At 40.2% G+C, this 20820-nt stretch overlaps 1 protein-coding gene across 1 annotated transcript in view; it reads left to right on the plus strand.

The window, feature by feature from the left end:
* The window catches only part of GABRG3 (gamma-aminobutyric acid type A receptor subunit gamma3), a 597087-nt gene that overhangs the window by 1214 nt on the left and 575053 nt on the right, over window positions 1-20820 (plus strand). The window contains exon 2 of the mRNA XM_060155467.1: window positions 3849-3997. Within this exon, the coding sequence (XP_060011450.1) occupies window positions 3849-3997 (149 nt within the window). The remainder of the gene's footprint in view (window positions 1-3848; window positions 3998-20820) is intronic.

A 20820-nucleotide genomic window follows, 5' to 3' on the forward strand; every position in this document is an offset into this window, starting at 1 on the left:
TTCATTCACATTTGTGAAGTACCAAAGAACTAGGAAGGTACATTAACAAATCCTACAAGACGTGAATGTGAATGGGTCATAGTTCTCCCTCCCTACCTTTGACAGACCCTGAGGAAGAAAGTCCTGGCCCTCTCCACCGCACACTGCTGGTCTTTGCTAAGAGTTGAGAGTGAGAAAGGCAGATTGTGTGTGCTGGGGAAGGCAGACTCATGGCAGCTCTTCCAATCAGGCTGCACACTCCTTGGGCCTTCAACTGAAGTTTCTTCCCGTCTAAGGAGCTAGCTGGGAAGGGAGATAGGAGTGCACTCTCTGAGGTTGATCATGCCTGGATGTATCTCTTTTTAGAAGCAGACAACACCAGGCACAATGTGGAGGTCCCAGGTCATATACAGATCTGAGGTTATATCTAATCGACCTTCCTATTGCCACCGACTGGATGCAGTGACCTGCAGTTCAGGGTTAGATAATCAGCTGTTTATAGATACATGTTAGAAGGAAACCTGCTATTGTCTTCATTACTTTATGTGCTTAGTAGGAAGGTATCTGGGTGGCTAACTTGAAGTGCTCAGGTGTCTAGGGATTCCCAAACACACATACAATCTCTGGGGATTCTTCATCCTTTCATTTTGCCAAGGCAGGTGTAACAACTTTAATATGTTCTATGTCTGGGTTGATTCCATGGCCTTGATAATAGAGGTTGCATATCAGTTGAAAAAAATCCAAGTTTTAAACTAATTTTGTTGCTGTATACCTCTCCTTTGAAAGTGTCTTTGCTCTTTGAATGGGTTTTACAGACATGTAAAGTAATCTGATGTCCAGCATCACCTTTCAAAACTGTTATTAAGTCTGAGAGGGTTCTCATTTGCACTCTGGCATGCCTTCCTGGTGTTGAAGAGCCCTAGAGAAGGCTCTGACAGTTGTGCTCCATGGTGATGGCTTGGCAGCTCCGTGGAGAGAAAATAACCCATTCTGACACCTATGGAGGAGCTTATTCTACATTAAAACACATTAAGTCACACCTGGACCTTGGTGATACCGTAAGCGGATGGCTAACTGCTTTCTGAGGTTTAGGAGCTCCTTTTTATGTTTATAGATACATCCAACTTTGTCTCTGTCCTTGTAGCTGAAGAGAATATGTAAGACATGAAAATACTATATGATGGCTGAGCTGTCACTACATCACCAATTTGTTTTTAAGAAAAATGTAATGATGGTGTTTAGGACCCAACAATCCTGATAACATAACACTGATGAAGATTATATATAACCCACTTAGAATTTAGAAAAATAGAACATTTTTGTTTTATTCACGTTCTGGTGAGTCCCTGAGATTGCGTTTTCATCAAAGGGAGGATTTTCCTTTGGGCTGGTGGTCCGGCACTAGCACTGGGAAGCTTCGATTTCATTCTCTGAAGTCCTGCAGCAAACTGACATGGCATCAAGATTGGGAGGAGCCCAGTGTCGGCCCAGAGCATCGCTGCCTGTGTGCTGCCCGCTGTCCCCCCCAACCCAGCCACAGAGCCACGAGTGTCCCATTTTTACCTCCCGAAGGGGAAGGGGCAGGAGAGGATGCTGCAGCTGTTCCTTTCTTTGTCTCCTCCCTCACCTACACTGAGCTAAGAAGCTTACGCAATTTCAGGAAAACCCTCTCATCACCACTTGACTGCTAGAGGGAGAATTAGTCTCATAATACCTGTTATTGACATAGCTCAAAGTATTTTTCAGAAACTAAGGCTGTGTATACAGAAAACTGATGAAGAGTTAGTGTGCTCCTTCTGTGAACATATGAGTGTTGGGGCAAGAGAAGATACAGGGCATGGAGAGCATGGTCTGGTCTGTGCTGGTGAGCTGTCTCTGGGGATGAGGGAGGGGAGGGGAGGGGAAGAGACAGACAGCAGAGGAAGAGAGGACCGCACTGTGGGCGAGTTGGAAGGAGTCCTGAGGATGCTGTATGTGATCCTCCCAGGTGATCTGTCTCTCTGTCCATAGTCTCCCAAGTGTTTTTGCTGTGGACTGAATTGCCAGGTCCTGTGGGCAATGGTTGGCTCCCAGCAATCCATGTCCTGCAGAACCTGCTTCCACCCACTTTTTTGTAAGATGATAAAATTAACATTCCTGACAATATTCCTGATAAAATAAAATATTCTGCATTTAAAATTCTGTAGTGTTATTTATAAAACATCAGGCTTACAAATAATGAAATGAAGTATATCAGTTCTTGAATATGTGTCCCAAATTTTACAAGTTCCTATTGATGGTGAATATTCAGTGTGAAAAAATCCACGGCAACTTATAGTTCCTGTGGATGATTTATTCTAAACTTCCAGTCAAGAAATAGAATTATAGTTTAATATCAGCCAAGGAAAAAATTAAAAGATGTCAATCTTTGAGATATATGCCATATATTTATTATCAAAACTTCATGTAAGTGTATATATTCATATAGGACTAGACTGACACTGTTCTGATCTATGTTAAGGCTAGTTAACACTCATAAAAAGACTCATGTACATATGACACATACATAGATTATACAGATGTTATATATTATAGTTACATGTTATATTATGTAAGTATATATATATGATTCTGAGGCGTTAGACAAAGTAGAGATAATAAACTTTAAAAAGTTTATTCTTTTCATTTATTTCATGTTCATTACAGATAATTTAGACCATTCTAAAAACTAACTTAAAGACACACGTCCCAGAACACAACTGCCCTGAGATGTTGTTGCCATTTTGGCTCCCATCTGGGAAGCTAATCAGAAATGAGCTCATACTCAGGACAAATAAACCTCAATGCAATTTTCTGTTCTATATTTTGTTCTCTTTTGTGAAGAAAAAAAGTCATTACGGTGCACCCACTGACAAGCCATAAAGGAAGAAGGTTGCTTGTTTGTGTGATGAGCTTTTTTGCCCCGGTAAATGGCAGGCCCCCTGGAAGTGCTACTTTGAAGAGAAGACTCTGCTCTTTTCAGGCCTGGATGGCTGTGTTGCTGAGATGGCCTCACTCACTAAGGAAGCTAGCTTGTCATTTTGAGACCTCTCCATTCGAGTACTCCTGTGAGCATGTATCACCCAGGAGAGGCGCCTGTCAGGCTCAGCCCTGCTCAGGAGAGACTCAGATATGCTCAGCGTTCATTTGGACACATTTATTAAAGGGCCAAATGGTAAAGACATATTAGAAAGGTTTTAATTTTTAATGTCTGTATTAGCCTGCTCTGTAAGAGATGAATCAGTTTGTGTGGTAGGAGGCATGTAAAATCACCAGAGGGTGTTTACCAACCAATATCGCTGTTCGTTGGCACCCCACATGGGTGCTGGCCAAGCATACCACCTCCTCGTATCCCTGTGTCTGCCTAGACCAAAGGTGCTAGTCTCCATGAGAAGCACAGAGTCAGATTCAACAATTTTCAGTGAGTGCATTCTGAAGAAGCTGTTCTTACCTTCAACTAAAATGAGGTCTTGGCAGTGGGGAGTGGAAACAGCAAGATGTTTGTGCCTTGACCTTCAGAGGTTCTCAAGGTTGATCCAAGGAAGGCTGACTCTGCTGGTTGGCCTTCATGCATTGAGTTATTATGATGTCTATGGTTTAACATGGACATGGAATCATTTTGTGACATTTAATGAAAACATCATGCTATGTTAATAGTACTATCATTCTTGTTGGATTCTTTCTTATTTGTGTTTTGTTTTACTTTTTTAATTTTAGAGATAATCTATTGGTTGGGATGAGTGTACTAGGGCCTTTCTACCTATTTCAGTGGTGCTTGGGTGAGCCAAAGCTTGACACTTCCTGGAGCCATTGCTACAACTTATATGTCATACTTTGTGCCATAATTACAGATCCAGAAAGGTGGAAGAGGATGAATATGAAGATTCTTCATCAAACCAAAAGTGGGTCTTGGCTCCAAAATCCCAAGATACAGATGTGACTCTTATTCTCAACAAGTTGCTGAGAGAATATGATAAGAAGCTGAGACCTGATATTGGAAGTGAGTGTTGATGTTTGTTATTCCAGTAGGAAACATACTGTAATATATTTTTAAAGTTTTTATTTTAAATAATTATAAAATCACAGGAAGTTGCAAAGGTAGTGCAGTCACACAATTCGTGGGTATCAAACCAGGAGTTGACATTGGTACAGTGTGTGTACGTGGCTCCACATCATCTTGTCATGTGTGGATCTGTGTAATGACCACTATAATTGAGATGCAGAACTGTTTTATCACCATGAAGATTCCCCTCCTCCAAAATTTCTAACCCATCAGCCACTAATTTGGTCTCTATTTCCGTATTTTTGTCATTTTGAGAATGTTGCGTATGTGCACTCATTCAGTACGTGACCTTTTGAGATTGGCTTTTCTTCCCTCAGCAAAATGATTTTGAGATCCATTCAAGTTGTTGCCTGTATCAGTAGTTTGCTTTTTTTATTGCTAAGCAATCTTCCATGGTATGGATAGACAAAAGTTTGATTAATGTTTATTGAGGAACATTTTGGTTGTTTCCAGGTTTTGACTATTACAAATAAATGACTGTGTGCATTTCTATGCAGGTAATTTGCATGGACGTAAGATTTTATTCTCTGGGATAAATGCCCAGGAGTACGATTCCTAGGTCCTATGATAAATGTTGGTTTAATTATTTTTAAGAAACTGTCAAACTCTTTTCCAAACTTTCTGTACCATTTTCTATCCCAACATCACTATGTGAGAGATCTTCACCAGCAATTGGTATTGTCACTATTTTTTTATTAACGTCTTTATTGGGGTATAATTGCTTTACAATGGTATGTTAGTTTCTGCTTTATAACAAAGTGAATCAGTTATACATATGCATATGTTCCCATATCTCTTCCCTCTTGCGTCTCCCTCCCTCCCACCCTCCCTATCCCACCCCTCCAGGCGGTCACAAAGCACCGAGCTGATATCCCTGTGCTATGCGGCTGCTTCCCACTAGCTATCTACCTTACATTTGGTAGTGTATATATGTCCATACCTCTCTCTTGCTTTGTCACAGCTCACCCTTCCCCCTCCCCATATCCTCAAGTCCGTTCTCCAGTAGGTCTGTGTCTTTATTCCTGTCTTACCCCTGGGTTCTTCATGACATATTTTTTCCCCTAAGTTCCATATATATGTGTTAGCATACGGTATTTGTCTTTCTCTTTCTGACTTACTTCACTCTGTATGACAGATTCTAGGTCTATCAACCTCATTACAAATAGCTCAATTTTGTTTCTTTTTATGACTGAGTAATATTCCATTGTATATATGTGCCACATCTTCTTTATCCATTCATCCGATGATGGGCACTTAGGTTGTTTCCATCTCTGAGCTATTGTAAATAGAGCTGCAATGAACATTTTGGTACATGACTCTTTTTGAATTTTGGTTTTCTCAGGGTATATGCCCAGTAGTGGGATTGCTGGGTCATATGGTAGTTCTATTTATAGTTTTTTAAGGAACCTCCATACTGTTCTCCATAGGGGCTGTACACATTCCCACCAGCAGTGCAAGAGTGTTCCCTTTTCTCCACACCCTCTCCAGCATTTATTGTTTCTAGATTTGTTGATGATGGCCATTCTGACTGGTGTGAGATGATATCTCATTGTAGTTTTGATTTGCATTTCCCTATTGATTAATGATGTTGAGCATTCTTTCATGTGTTTGTTGGCAGTCTGTATATCTTCTTTAGAGAAATGTCTATTTAGGTTTTCTGCCCATTTTTGGATTGGGTTGTTTGTTTTTTTTGTTATTGAGCTGCATGAGCTGCTTGTAAATTTTGGAAATTAATCCTTTGTCAGTTGCTTCATTTGCAAATATTTTCTTCCATTCTGAGGGTTGTCTTTTGGTTTTGTTTATGGCTTCCTCTGCTGTGCAAAAGCTTTGAAGTTTCATTAGGTCCCATTTGTTTATATTTATTTCCATTTCTCTAGGAGGTGGGTCAAAAAGGATCTTGCTGTGATTATGTCATAGAGTGTTCTGCCTCTGTTTTCCTCTAAAAGTTTGAGAGTTTCTGGCCTTACATTTAGGTCTTTAATCCATTTTGAGCTTGTTTTTGTGTATGGTGTTAGGGAGTGATCTAATCTCATACTTTTACATGTACCTGTCCAGTTTTCCCAGCATCACTTACTGAAGAGGCTGTCTTTGCTCCACTGTACATTCCTGCCTCCTTCATCAAAGATAAGGTGACCATATTTGCGTGGGTTTATCTCTGGGCATTCTATCCTGTTCCATTGATCTATCTTTCTGTTTTTGTGCCACTACCATACTGTCTTGATTACTGTAGCTTTGTAGTATAGTCTGAAGTCAGGGAGCCTGATTCTTCCAGCTCCATTTTTCGTTCTCAAGATTGCTTTGGCTATTCGGGGTCTTTTGTGTTTCCATACAAATTGTGAAATTTTTTGTTCTAGTTCTGTGAAAAATGCCAGTGGTAGTTTGATAGGGATTGCATTGAATCTATAGATTGCTTTGGGTAGTAGAGTCATTTTCACAATGTTGATTCTTCCAATCCAAGAACATGGTATATCTCTCCATCTGTTTATATCATCTTTAATGTCTTTCATCAGTGTCTTATAATTTTATGCATACAGGTCTTTTGTCTCCTTAGGTAGGTTTATTCCTAGATATTTTATTCTTTTTGTTGCAATGGTAAATGGGAGTGTTTTCTTGATTTCACTTTCAGATTTTTCATCATTAGTATATAGGAATGCCAGAGATTTCTGTGCATTAATTTTGTATCCTGCTACTTTACCAAATTCATTGATTAGCTCTAGTAGTTTTCTGGTAGCATCTTTAGGATTCTCTGTGTATAGTATCATGTCATCTGCAAACAGTGACAGCTTTACTTCTTCTTTGCCGATTTGGATTTGTTTTATTTCCTTTCTTTTCTGATTGCTGTGTCTAATACTTCCAAAACTATGTTGAATAAGAGTGGTGAGAGAGGGCAACCTTGCCTTTTTCCTGATCTTAGTGGAAATGCTTTCAGTTTTTCACCACTGAGGACGATGTTGGCTGTGGGTTTGTCATATATGGCCTTTATTATGTTGAGGAAAGTTCCCTCTATGCCTACTTTCTGCAGGGTTTTCATCATATATGGGTGTTGAATTTTGTCAAAAGCTTTCTCTGCATCTATTGAGATGATCATATGGTTTTTCTCCTTCAATTTGTTAATGGTTTATCACATTGATTAATTTGCATATATTGAAGAATCCTTGCATTCCTGGAATAAACCCCACTTGATCATGGTGTATGATCCTTTTAATGTGCTGTTGGATTCTGTTTCCTAGTAGTTTGTTGAGGATTTTTGCATCTATGTTCATCAGTGATATTGGCCTGTAGTTTTCTATCTTAGTGACATCCTTGTCTGGTTTTGGTATCAAGGTGATGGTGGCCTCGTAGAATGAATTTCGGAGTGTTCCTCCCTCTGCTATATTCTGGAAGAGTTTGAGAAGGATAGGTGTTAGCTCTTCTCTAAATGTTTGATAGAATTCACCTGTGAAGCCATCTGGTCCTGGGCTTTTGTTTGTTGGAAGATTTTTAATCACAGTTTCAATTTCAGTGCTTGTGATTGGTCTGTTCATATTTTCTATTTCTTCCTGATTCAGTCTTGGCAGGTTGTGCATTTCTAAGCATTTGTCCATTTCTTCCTGGTTGTCCATTTTATTGGCATAGAGTTGCTTGTAGTAATCTCTCATGATCTTTTGTATTTCTGCAGTGTCAGTTGTTACATCTCCTTTTTCATTTCTAATTCTATTGATTTGAGTCTTCTCCCTTTTTATCTTGATGAGTCTGGCTAACGGTTTATCTATTTTGTTTATCTTCTCAAAGAACGAACTTTTAGTTTTATTGATCTTTGCTATTGTTTCCTTCATTTCTTTTTCATTTATTTCTGATCTGATTTTTATGATTTCTTTCCTTCTGCTAACTTTGGGGATTTTTTGTTCTTCTTTCTCTAATTGCTTTAGGTGCAGGTTAGGTTGTTAATTCGAGATGTTTCCTCTTTCTTAAGGTGGGCTTGTATAGCTGTAAACTTCCCTCTTAGAACTGCTTTTGCTGCATCCCATAGGTTTTGGGGTGTCAAGTCTCCATTGTCATTTGTTTGTAGGTATTTTTTAATTTCCTCTTTGATTTCTTCAGTGGTCACTTCGTTATTATGTAGTGTATTGTTTAGCCTCCATGTGTTTGTAGTTTTTACAGATCTTTTCCTGTAATTGATATCTAGTCTCATGGCATTGTGGTCGGAAAAGATACTTGATACAATTTCAGTTTTCTTAAATTTACCAAGGCTTGATTTGTGACCCAAGATATGATCTATCCTGGAGAATGTTCCCTGAGCACCTGAGAAGAAAGTGTATTCTGTTGTTTTTGGGTGGAGTGCCCTATAAATATCAATTAAGTCCTTGTTTAATGTATCATTTAAAGCTTGTGTTTCCTTATTTATTTTCATTTTGGATGATCTGTCCATTTTTGAAAGTGGGGTGTTAAAGTCCCCTACTCTGATTGTGTTACTGTCGATTTCCCCTTTTATGGCTGTTAGTATTTGCCTTACGTATTGAGGTGCTCCTATGTTGGGTGCATAAATATTTACAATTGTTATATCTTCTTCTTGGTTCGCTCCCTTGATCATTATGTAGTGTCCTTCTTTGTCTCTTCTAATAGTCTTTATTTTCAAGTCTCTTTTTTCTGATTTGAGAATTCCTACTCCAGCTTTCTTTTGGTTTCCATTTACATGTAATATCTTTTTCCATCCCCTTACTTTCAGTCTGTATGTGTCTCTAGGTCTGAAGTGGGTCTCTTGTAGACAGCATATATATGGGTCTTGTTTTTGTATCCATTCAGCCAATCTGTGTCTTTTCGTGGGAGCATTTAATCCATTTACATTTAAGGTAATTATCGATATGTATGTTCCTATTCCCATTTTCTAAATTTTTTGGGGTTCGTTTTTATAGGTCTTTTCCTTCTCTTGTGTTTCTTGCCTAGAGAAGGTCCTTTAGCATTTGTTGTAAAGCTGGTTTGGTGGTGCTGAACTCTCTCAGCTTTTGCTTGTCTGTAAAGGTTTTTATTTCTCCATCAAATCTGAATGAGATCCTTGCTGGGTAGATCATCTTGGGTGTTGGTTTTTCTCCTTCATCACTTTAAATATGTCCTGCCAGTCCCTTCTGGCTTGCAGAGTTTCTGCTGAAAGATCAGCTGTTAACCTTATGGGGATTCACTTGTGTGTTATTTGTTGTTTTTTCCCTTGGTGCTTTTAATATGCTTTCTTTGTATTTAATTTTTGACAGTTTGATTAATATGTGTCTTGGCGTATTTCTCCTTGGATTTATCCTGTATGGGACTCAGTGTGCTTCCTGGACTTGATTAACTATTTCCTTTCCCATATTAGGGAAGTTTTCAACTGTAATCTCTTCAAATATTATCTCAGTCCCTTTGTTTTTCTCTTCTTCTTCTGGAAACCCTATAATTCGAATGTTGGTGTGTTTAATGTTGTCCCAGAGGTCTCTGAGACTGTCCTCAGTTCTTTTCATTCTTTTTTCTTTATTCTGCTCTGCAGTAGTTATTTCAACTATTTTATCTTCCCGGACACTTATCCGTTCTTCTGCCTCAGTTATTCTGCTATTTATCCCATCTAGAGTATTTTTCATTTCTTTTATTGTGTTGTTCATCATTGTTTGTTTCATCTTTAGTTATTCTAGGTCCTTGTTAAATGTTTCTTGCATTTTGTCTATTCTATTTCCAAGATTTTGGATTATCTGTACTATCATTATTCTGAATTCTTTTTCAGGTAGACTGCCTATTTCCTCTTCATTTGTTAGGTCTGGTGTGTTTTTGTCTTGCTCCTTCATCTGCTGTGTGTTTTTCTGTCTTCTCATTTTGCTTATCTTACTGTGTTTGAAGTCTCCTTTTTGCAGGCTGCAGGTTCCTAGTTCCCGTTGTTTTTGATGTCTGTCCCCAGTGGCTAAGGTTGGTTCAGTGCGTTGTGTAGGCCTCCTGGTGGAGGGGACTAGTGCCTGTGTTCAGGTGGATGAGGCTGGATCTTGTCTCCCTGGTGGGCAGGTCCACGTCTTGTGGTGTGTTTTGGGGTGTCTGTGGACTTATTGTGATTTTAGGCAGCCTCTCTGCTAAAGGGTGGGGTTGTGTTCCTGTCTTGCTAGTTGTTTGGCATAGGGTGTCCAGCACTGTAGCTTGCTGGTCATTGAGTGAAGCTGGCTGCTGGTGTTGAGATGGAGATCTCTGGGAGATTTTCGCCGTTTGATATATGTGGAGCTGGGAGGTCTCTTGTGGACCAGTGTCCTGTAGTGGGCTCTCCCACCTCAGAGGCACAGCACTGACTCCTGGCTGGAGCACCAAGAGCCTTTCATCCACTGGCTCAGAATAAAAGGGAGAAAAAGTAGAGAGAAAGAATTAGTAGAAGTAGGAAGAAAGAATGAACGAAAGAAAGAAAGAAAGAAAGGAGGGAAGGAAGGAAGGAAGAAAGAAAGAAAGAAAGAAGGAAAGAAGGAAAGATAGAAAGAAAGAAGGGAGGGAGGGATGGTGGGAGGGAGGAAGGAAGGAAGGAAGGAGGGAAGGAAGGAAAAAAGAAAGAAAGAAAGAAGATAAAGTAAAATAAAATAAAGTAAAATATCAAGTTATTAAATGAGAAATAATTATTAAGAAAAAAAACAAAAAAAACGGATAGAACCTTAAGACAAATGGTGGAAGCAAAGCTATACAGACAAAATCTCACACGGAAGCATACACATATACACTCACAAAAAGAGGAAAAGGGGAAAAAATCATAAATCTTGCTTTCAAAGTCCACCCCCTCAATTTGGGATGATTCGTTGTCTAAAGGAGGGAAGGAAGGAAGGAAGGAAGGAAAGAAAGAAAGAGAGAAAGAAAGAAAGAAAGAAGATAAAGTAAAATAAAATAGTTATTAAAATTAAACTTAATTATTAAGAAAAAAAATTAAAACAAAAACAGATGGATAGAACCCTAGGACAAATGGTGGAAGCAAAGCTATACAGACAAAATCTCACACAGAAGCATACACATAAATACTCACAAAGAGAGGAAAAGGGGAAAAACTCATAAATCTTGCTCTCAAAGTCCACCTCCTCAATTTGGGATGATTCGTTGTCTATTCATGTATTCCACAGATGCAGGGTACATCAAGTTGATTGTGGAGCTTTATTCCGCTGCTTCTGAGGCTGCTGGGAGAGATTTCCCTTTCTCTTCTTTGTTCTCACAGCTCCCAGGGTCTCAGCTTTGGATTTGGCCCCGCCTCTGCGTGTAGGTCGCTGGCGGACGTCTGTTTCTTCTCAGACAGGACGGGGTTAAAGGAGCCGCTGATTCTGGGGCTCTGGCTCACTCAGGCCGGGGGGCGTGGAGTGCGGGGCGAGCCTGCGGCGGCAGAGGCTGGCATGACATTGCACCAGCCTGAGGCCCGCCGTGCGTTCTCCCGGGGAAGTTGTCCCTGGATCCCGGGAATCTGGCAGTGGCGGGCTGCACAGGCTCCCCGGAAGAGGGGTGTGGATAGTGACCTGTGCTGGCACACAGGCCCTTTGATGGCGGCAGCAGCAGCCTTAGCATCTCCCGCCCGTCTCTGGGGTCTGCGCTTTTAGCCACGGCTCGCGCCTGTCTCTGGAGTTCCTTTAAGCAGCGCTCTTAATCCCCTCTCCTCGCGCACCAGGAAACAAAGAGGGAAGAAAAAGTCTCTTGCCTCTTCGGCAGCTCCAGACCTTTTCCTGGACTCCCTCCCGGCTAGCCGTGGTGAACTAACCCCTTCAGGCTGTGTTCACGCAACCAACCCCAGTCCTCTCCCTGCTCTCCAACCGAAGACCGAGCCTCACCTCGCAGCCCCGCCCGCCCCGGCGGGTGAGCAGACAAGCCTCTCAGGCTGTTGAGTGCCGGTTGGCACCGATCCTCTGTGCGGGAATCTCTCCGCTTTGCCCTTCACACCCCTGTTGCTGCGCTCTGCTCCACGGCGCCGAAGCTCCCCACTCCGGCACCCGCAGTCTCCGCCCGTGAAGGGGCTTCCTAGTGTGTGGAAACCTTTCCTCCTTCACAGCTCCCTCCCACTGGTGCAGGTCCCATCCCTATTCTTTTGTCTCTGTTTTTTCTTTTGCCCTACCCAGGTACATGGGGACTTTCTTGCCTTTTGGGAGGTCTGAGGTCTTCTGCCTTTATTCAGTAGGTGTTCTGTAGGAGTTGCTCCACGTGTAGATGTATTTCTGATGTATCTGTGGGGAGGAAGGTGATCTCCGTGTCTTAGTCTTCCACCATCTTCCCCTCCGCCTGTCACTATTTTTTGTTTTAGCTCCTCTAATAGGTGTATGTCCAATAGATTGATATATCTTTGTGGTCTTAATCTACATTTTCCTAATTGTTAAATTTTCTTTATGTGCTTATTTGCCAATAGTTTATCCTCTTCATCAAAATGTCTCCTCATATTAGTTGCCCGCTTAAAAATTGGATGATTTTGTTTTATTTATTTTTCTACTGCTTTGTTAAGAGTTCTTCCTGTAGTCTAGATATGATTCCTTGGCCAGATGTAGTTTTCAAATTTTTTCCCTCATGTAGCTTTTCTTTTCTTCCTTTTAACAAGATCTTTCAAAGAGGAAAAGTTTTTAACATTGAGGAAGTCCAAGTTACTGATTTTTAACTGTTTTATGGAACATACTTTTGGAGTAATGTCTAAGAACTCTTCATGAAGCCCTAGTTCCTGATTTTCTCCTGTTTTCTTCTAAACGTTTTATAATTGTAGGTTTTACATTTAATTCGTTATCAGTTTTGAGTTGTTATAAAAAATCAAGGTGTGAGGTTTAGAGCTAAGTTTCTTTTTCTTTTGCTCATGGATATCTGGTTACCTTATTACCATTTGTTGAAAAAACTATCCTTCCTCTTTGAATTATGTTTGCACATTTGTCCTAAGTCAGTTGGCTCAACTTCTGTGGGTTGTTTCTGGGATCTCTATTTTCTTCCATTTATCTATGTGTCTATCACTGTGTCAGTACCCACAGTCTTGATTGTTACAGCTATGTAATATGCCTTGGAATTGGGTGGAAGTAATTCAACCTCTTTATTTTTTTTAATATTTTATTTATTTTTGGCTGCGTTGGGTCTTCGTTGCTACATGCAGGCTTTCTCTAGTTGCAGTGAGCGGGGGCTACTCTTTGTTGTGGTGTGCGGGCTTCTCATTGTGGTGGCTTCTCTTGCTGCAGAGCACGGGCTCTAGGCATGCAGGCTTCAGTAGTTGCAGCATGTGGGCTCAGTAATTGTGGCTCGTGGGCTCTAGAGTGCAGGCTCAGTAGTTGCAGCTCATGGGCTTCGTTGCTCCGCAGCACATGGGATCTTCCTGGACCAGGGATTGAAACCATGTCCCCTTCATTGGCAGGTGGATTCTTAACCACTGTGCCACCAGGGAAGTCCTCAACCTCTTTATTTTTCAAAATTATTTTAGCTCTTATAATACATATTTTTCATATGAATTCTAGAATTATCTTGTCTGTATCTACAAAAATATCTTGTGTTAAATCTTTATATCAATTTGGGAAGAATTGACATCTTTACTATGTTGAGTATTTTGATCCATAGACAGGATATGTCTTTTCATTTATTTAGATCTTCTTTAGTACCTTACATTCAGTGTTTTACAGTTTTTAGTATACAAGTTCTGAATATATTTTGTTAGATTTGCACCTAAGTATTTCATGGTTTTGGAGTGCTTGTAAATGGTACTGTATTTTAAAATTTTCTTCTCCCTGTGTTCATTGCTAGTATACAGAAATATGGTTAATTTTTGTAAGTTAATGTTGCGTCCTCTGACTTGCCAAGCTCAGTAGTTTTAGGAAGTTTTTTTGTTTGTTTGTTTTTGATAGGTTCCTTGGGATTTTCTATGTACATCATCAGGTCTCCTGTGATTGAGACTTTTATTTCTTGCTTTCCCATCTGTATACCTTTTATTATTATTTTTCTTACCTTGTTGCACTGGCTAGAACTTCCAATGCTACATGAATAGTAGTAGTGTGAGTGGACATCTTGCTTTGTTCTGGATCTTAGAGGAAAAACATTCAGTCTTTCACAATTAAGTGTAATGTTAGCTAGAGATATTTTATATATATTTTCACCAAGTTGAGAAATTTCCCTCTATTTCTAGTTTTCTGAGAGAGTATTTTATTTTGTCATGAATGGGTGTTGAACTTTGCCAAATACATTTTCTGGATCAGTTGATATGATCATGTGATTTTTTTTTTTACACAGCTAATATGGTGAATTACATTGGTTGATTTTCAAATACTGAGCCAGCTTTGCATCCCCAGGATAAACCACACCTACTTATCATGTTTAATAATACTCTTTTTTGAAAACTTTTAATATATTGCAGTATTCTATTTGCTAATCCTTTATAAACCTTTTAATATCAGTGGGGCCTATAATAATATTCCTTGCTTCATTTCTGATATTGGTAATTTGTGTCACCATTCTTTTTTTCTTTGTCATCTTGCTAGAGGTTGGTTCCATTGACCTTTTTGAAGAACCAACTTTTTTTCATTATTTTTCTGTATTGCTTTTCTATTTTCAATTTTATTATATTTTGCTATTTATCTTTATTATTACTTTCTTCTGTTTGCTTTGGGTTTATTTTGCTCCTCTTTTTTGAGGTAGCATTTAGAGTCTCGACTTGAGACTATTCTTTTCTAATGTAAGCATTTAATGCTCTAAATTGCACTTTCTGCACTGTTTTAGCTGTATCTCACAGATTTTGCTCTTTTGTATTTTCATTTTCATTCAGTTCAATGTATTTTTTAATTTCCCCTGAGACTTTTTCCCCCTTTAACTCATGGATTATTTATTTATTCATATTTTAAAAAATTTATTCATTATTTTTTGGCTGCGTTGGGTCTTCATTGCCACATGCGGGCTTTCTCTAGTTGAGGTGAGCAGGGGCTACTCTTCATTGCGGTGCGCGGGCTTCTCACTGTGGTGGCTTCTCTTGTTGTGGAGCACGGGCTCTAGGTGCATGGGCTTCAGTAGTTGTGTCATGCGGGCTCAGTAGTTGTGGTTCATGGGCTCTAGAGTGTAGGCTCAGTAGTTGTGGCACACAGGCTTAGTTGCTCCATGGCATAAAGGATCTTCCTGGACCAGGGCTCGAACCCATGTCCCCTGCATTGGCAGGTGGATCCTTAACCACTGTGCCACCAGGGAAGCCCCCTCGTGGATTATTTAGAAGTGTGTTTTTAGTTTCCAAGTGTTTGAAAGTCTTCCTGTTATCTGTTGCTAATTTCTAGTTTGCTTCCATTGTGATCAGAGAACATACTCCGTACGAGTTCAAAATTCTTTTAAATTTGTTACTATTTAATTTATGGCCCAGTATATGTTTTGTTTTGGTGAATGTTCCATGGATACTTGAAAAGAATGTGTATTCTGCTGTTACTGGATGAATTGGATCCTGTTGTTTGATACTTTTGTTGAGTTCTTCTATATCTTTGCTGATTTTCTATCTAATTTTTCTATCAATTGTTTTGATAGATTAACAATTGATAGATTTAAAAAGACCAAGACAAGGGTAGTGTTCTTGGCCAGGAGAGAAATGCATACCTATTCATGGTGATGGTCAGAGAACATGGGGGTTGTTGCAGACACATTTTTCATAGGATGCACCTAGTCTATGGCTTGTTTCCTCTTCTCCATGGGGCTCAGTTTCATTTAGAGCCCTGCAGCTTGCCAACCCTCACACTACCCCAGCTGCCCCGTCCCTCTGTTTTTCCAAGTTTGAGGCTCATTCTCCAATTTATCTGTATCAAGACATAGAATTACACTGGTCCCAGTAGGCATAGAATTTCAAAATCCTTGTGGTGTAGTGTGCAGAGGGTTTGGAGATACATGTCCTGTGCAGTATTGGAGCAGTCTTGTCATCTTTCTGTGTCTCAGTTGCCTCTTTCATATGATGAAGGAGGGGAACAAATTACTCTTAAACTTCCTTCTTGCTGTAAGGTATTTATTCACTGAGCAATACATCTAAATTACCATTGCACAAGGTTCATAAATTCAATTGTCACCACAGTTTTCCCATCATAAATACATAAAAAGTCTACCCAGTATGAAAAGTGTGCAGCAATTCTGCATTTACATGGAAAGAGAAGATTGAGAAGATGTTACTAATTTTCTCATTAATTGTCAGACACTGTGCTTGACCTTAGAGCAAAGATAAATAAGACTCGCTCTTTGCCCTTCTGGGTAAGTTTAGTCCAATTGGTCCTTTGTTTATCTTGTGCTAGAACATAGCAAAGTGCCTTCCATACGTGGTGCCATTGGAAATATTATTCAGCACCACATTCATCCTCTGAGGGGGAAAATTGGAAGAAAGTGGGTGAAAATGGGTAGAAAGTGGGTAAGCTTGGCTTCCAACCCAGATCTCTCTGACTCTAGCTAGATCACTGCACTATTTATAGAAAATGCAAGGCAAGTCCATTCAAAATCAGGGGGCCCCTCTTACATACTCACATGACACAACACTTGGGAGGGGATGTTCTAAGGCTTTGTCATGTGCAACAGGCAAGCAGAATTCACAATTCTAAAGATTTTATTTTTCCTTTAAGGAAAAATAAGGAATTGTGAATTTTCCAAATGAAACAGCATAATACAAAGAACAAATGCTTCTTTCTTAGAAGGCAGCTCTTCTAAAGCCTCATGTCATTTGGTCCTCAGAAGTCATTTTCATATATCAGAAGGGCTCTGTGGTTTTTGAGTGAAAGAGATTTAAAAAACAACTAAATATAAAACCATATAGTAGTATGCTCCTCTTTGGTTTCATGACTTGAAAGTTCCACCATGCACATTGTCATGGTCCTGGGGCAGCAGGGTGACCTGATGAAGCGCCCCAGGGTCACTGGGTATCTTAGGACTCCTCTTCCTGTCTCACTTAAATGATAAATAATGTCTGAGTGGCAGAATCCGGCAACTCACTGATGTTCAGAGTAACTGCCCAAGGACAGCTCTCCTGGTAAAAGATACTGAATTAGACACCATTTTTGTTCATGGTGTAGAGGCCTCTGCTTTAAGGGATAATTTACTATAAATATCTGTATTTCTTTTCTCACTACTTTTTTTCACATGTAGCAATATTTTATTTGTTGTAACCATTGTGCTTCCTCATCAAGGTGCAGTCAACTTATATTTATATGATACAGTGCTGTTCATGGATTTATCAGTCGTTTGTTGTAATTACCAGTTTATTTGCTCCCCTCCATTATCAGTCCCATCCTCTCTCAGCCAGTTGGCCCATATTTACTGAGCATCCCCTCTGCATCCAGCCCGGGGCTGTGGACAGGTGGGGAGCTGCCTGATACTGCCTACGCTTGGGTTCTTCTGAGGGGAAGGGGAAGGGGTCTGCAGGTAGCATCTAGGATTTGATAATGCTATTCCCACTTTGGAGTAAAGCAGACCTGTTAAGGCTCTCCCTGGCTTAAACTCCTTAAAAACTCCACTTGCTTCTAGGATGAAGTCCAAGCCCCTTCAGATGACAAAGAGAGGTAAGCGCTCTGGCCCTTGCCTACTTTTTTTATGTGTCACACCATCTAGGAACACCCAGCCTCCTGTCTTCTTCAACTGCATCCTTGCTGTTATCTCTTTCCAGCCTATGATCCTCTTAACCCCTGTCCCATTTCCCACATGGAGCTCATTCCTGCCTCCCTTCCAGCCTTGATGTTTTCTTCCATGGCCTGCACTCCCTCACCTCCCTGCTGGGCTGTATCAAGTGTCTCTCCCCTGATTTCTTCTAGCATCAATTTTTCATCTTTCCCATGGGATTAATAAATTCTGAAGGACTGTCTTGAGGATGGCATAATGTGGTGTAACCATGAAACAGTTTCTGCAACATTTTTGTATACTTTTTACAAGTTTTCAGCTGAGAACTGTCCACTAGGATACAGTTCCTAATTCCTAACTTTAGATGCATCAGTTTACATTGGCATCTCCCAACATACGTAGTCCAACTGAATCCACAAAGATCCAACATCAGGAAATGAAATAAATGGTTCATCACTGTTATTGTCAACAGTAAATAGAATCGAACAGACTCATTTATGTTGCATAGAAGTCATGTGTCCACATGTTACTCTTATTAGTTTTCAGAATACAAATTGTGATCATTGTGTTTTAAAAATACTCACTATTTTCCCAGCTATTGTCTCTCCTCAGCTAACTTCTGAATTATGGATGTATCTGTTTTAGTTTCCCATTTTTAACTATCTGTCATTCTAAGTAATACTTCAGCTATGTCCCTTGCTATTTTCAGGGCTATGCAGGGTGTCATTTATCTCAGCAACACATCTTGTCATGTGGGCTCAAAAATGCTGGAGGAGGATAAACCTTTTAATAAGATAATTGTAAAAAGGAAGGAAAATGACCTGAGTGAGTTTTTCTCCCTTCGGGGTTTCAAGAAATTTGAAGCACTCTCCTGAAAATAGATTATTACAGAATACAAATTCCCTCCCTGTCCATAATCTGGCCAGTCTACGCTAAATGCAATCAGTGTTGGGAAAAATAAAATTGGCTTTTAACGGTGAATGAACATGGTGAAGACATGCACAATGTGTAGAGATGACCCATGGGCTCATTTAATTCAGGGAGGACATCTGAAAAGTCTCCTCTTGGCTGTGTCTGTAGCCAGAGGGATTAATTTTCTGTTCCTCTTTCTCATGTGTTTGCATATCTGGATTTCTTTTCCTGGCTTTCCTAAAGCTTATTTTCCAAGTTTAATTAGAATTTCTTCTAAATGTGGAATTAGGAACATCCAGTGTGAGAGGAAGCTGATGATGTGGGTGGTGAGGAAGTGCCTTGGTGGCGGAAGACAGGCCCCCAGCTCCTCCCAGTAAGGGGTGCCCACCGGCCCCACCAGAGTCAGAGCCTGAGAGGAGATGCCACTGCCCCTTCTTTCCTTCAGGCTTGCGGAGAGGCCTTGGCAGCCCAGCACTGACTCAGGTACTGATATGACCGAGACAGACCCTGTAGGGTACTGCAGGAGGAACTCCTGCCCTTGCCAGGGTTGTGTTCCCAATGAGGTAGGAAGAGGGAAGATGAGTAAATAGTGGGAATACGATCCCCAATGGGACAGGAGTTAGCTCTGTTACAGAAAATAGATGTTAAAAAAGTAAAAGAAATAATAAGTGGGCCTTAAAGTATAATTTTTAAAGCAAGCCTTATCACGCTGCTCTTTAATATCTTTCAGTTAAAAATTGTGAGCGTAATTGAGTTACCATAGAACTGTGAAATGAATGCTTACAGACTTTTGGTCACAGATGTGATATCTCTGAGAGAGGCCTGGCCCAGCCCATGGAAAGCCAGAGGAAGTTCCCACATCTTCCTCACCTGGTTCCTGGGGTGTGTAAATGTGACAGCTCCTGCCAAGTCCTGCCAGGGTTTTGAGAGTTCAAGTTAGATCGCTGAATTTGAGAGAATTTTGAAATGTGTGAAGGGCTGTACAAAGAATTAAATATTTAGATATATTATGATTTATATTGGTTCTATAGAATTGTCCTTCATCCTGATGGGTTTCATATTTTAAGAAAAAATAAGAGACACGAGGTTTTAATTAAAAGGAATGAAGTATAAAGGTTGAAGTGCAGGTGCTTGTATGTCAGAGGAAGAGGGAGTTGGAGGTAGGATGGGGGATATTTTGGGGTCCCTAAAGCACACAATCTAGCTGCCTCATCTGGGCACAGATTTTTGGATGACCGCTGTAACTCAAGTCAAACTATTTTTTCCATTCTTACTGCACAGCAGATGACTGTCTCAACTGAACATTTAGGTTAGCCTGGCTAGTCCTCACCTAAAAAGCACAGCCTACTCTACAGACAGGTGAGTTGTCATTTCTGGGCAATTACTGTATATCCAGATAATAATTCAAATGTATTCACTGCACTCTCAGAACAGATGTAGGAGGAGAGGAAACAGGCACTCTTAATTGCTGTGCTTGAAGTAAGAGCTATTACTGTAGACTTAGTTAGCTGTTTATATCACAAAGTTAATTCAAATGCATAGGGGAGGTGGAGAACAAATTTTGTGGAGAAATTATACCTGTCATCTCCAGGAGAAACTAATTAGGTATCCAGAGGATTCTGAGTGAAGAGCCATTACCTCAGCTCAACACATGTTGGCAGGTGACCCTTCCCTGCGTATTCCCCACCTTTCACGCACATACCTTAGTCCCATGGCACGCTTACCTAAGGCACCATTCTGTGTAAGACAAGGCCATATTATAGCTTATGCGTGCAGTTCAGTTCATTAAAAATACTTTTTACTAGGCGAGTATTTCTTGTTGAGAAAGAATATAATGGGGTTTCAATATATAAGTATTTTATTTTTTCTTATATGTAATTTGGTAAATAACTCAGGTCACGTGTCCCTAGGAATAATCTAATGACTGCACTTGATTTGAATATGCAGTTCAGTTTATAGAATAACAGATGATCTATTTCTTATGTTTATTCATTACTACTGTAGGAATTGAGCAAATTAGCTTCACGTGGATTAGAGAGTCACGTGGATTAGAGAGTGTTTGAGTGAGAAAAAATCTGGACTCATATAATGGGTTCCTCCACCAGTTACCGGCAGATTCCCTGACCTCACTGATGGAGGTTTCCATCTCTAAATGGAATAATTAAAATGACATCCAAGTCCTGTTGTAAGAGTTATAGACTATAACACCTGGCCCGTAGAGAGGACAGAAAGTGGCAGGTGCCTTGTGTCCCCTGTGTTCCCAGACTGGCACACTATTGTGGCTGTGGTTTCAGCTTGGTTTATGTGCAGTGGAATAGAGCCCTCAGCTCCACTGTCAA

This window comes from Lagenorhynchus albirostris, chromosome 1, assembly GCF_949774975.1.
Source record: "Lagenorhynchus albirostris chromosome 1, mLagAlb1.1, whole genome shotgun sequence".
In the NCBI taxonomy this organism is placed as follows: domain Eukaryota; kingdom Metazoa; phylum Chordata; class Mammalia; order Artiodactyla; family Delphinidae; genus Lagenorhynchus; species Lagenorhynchus albirostris.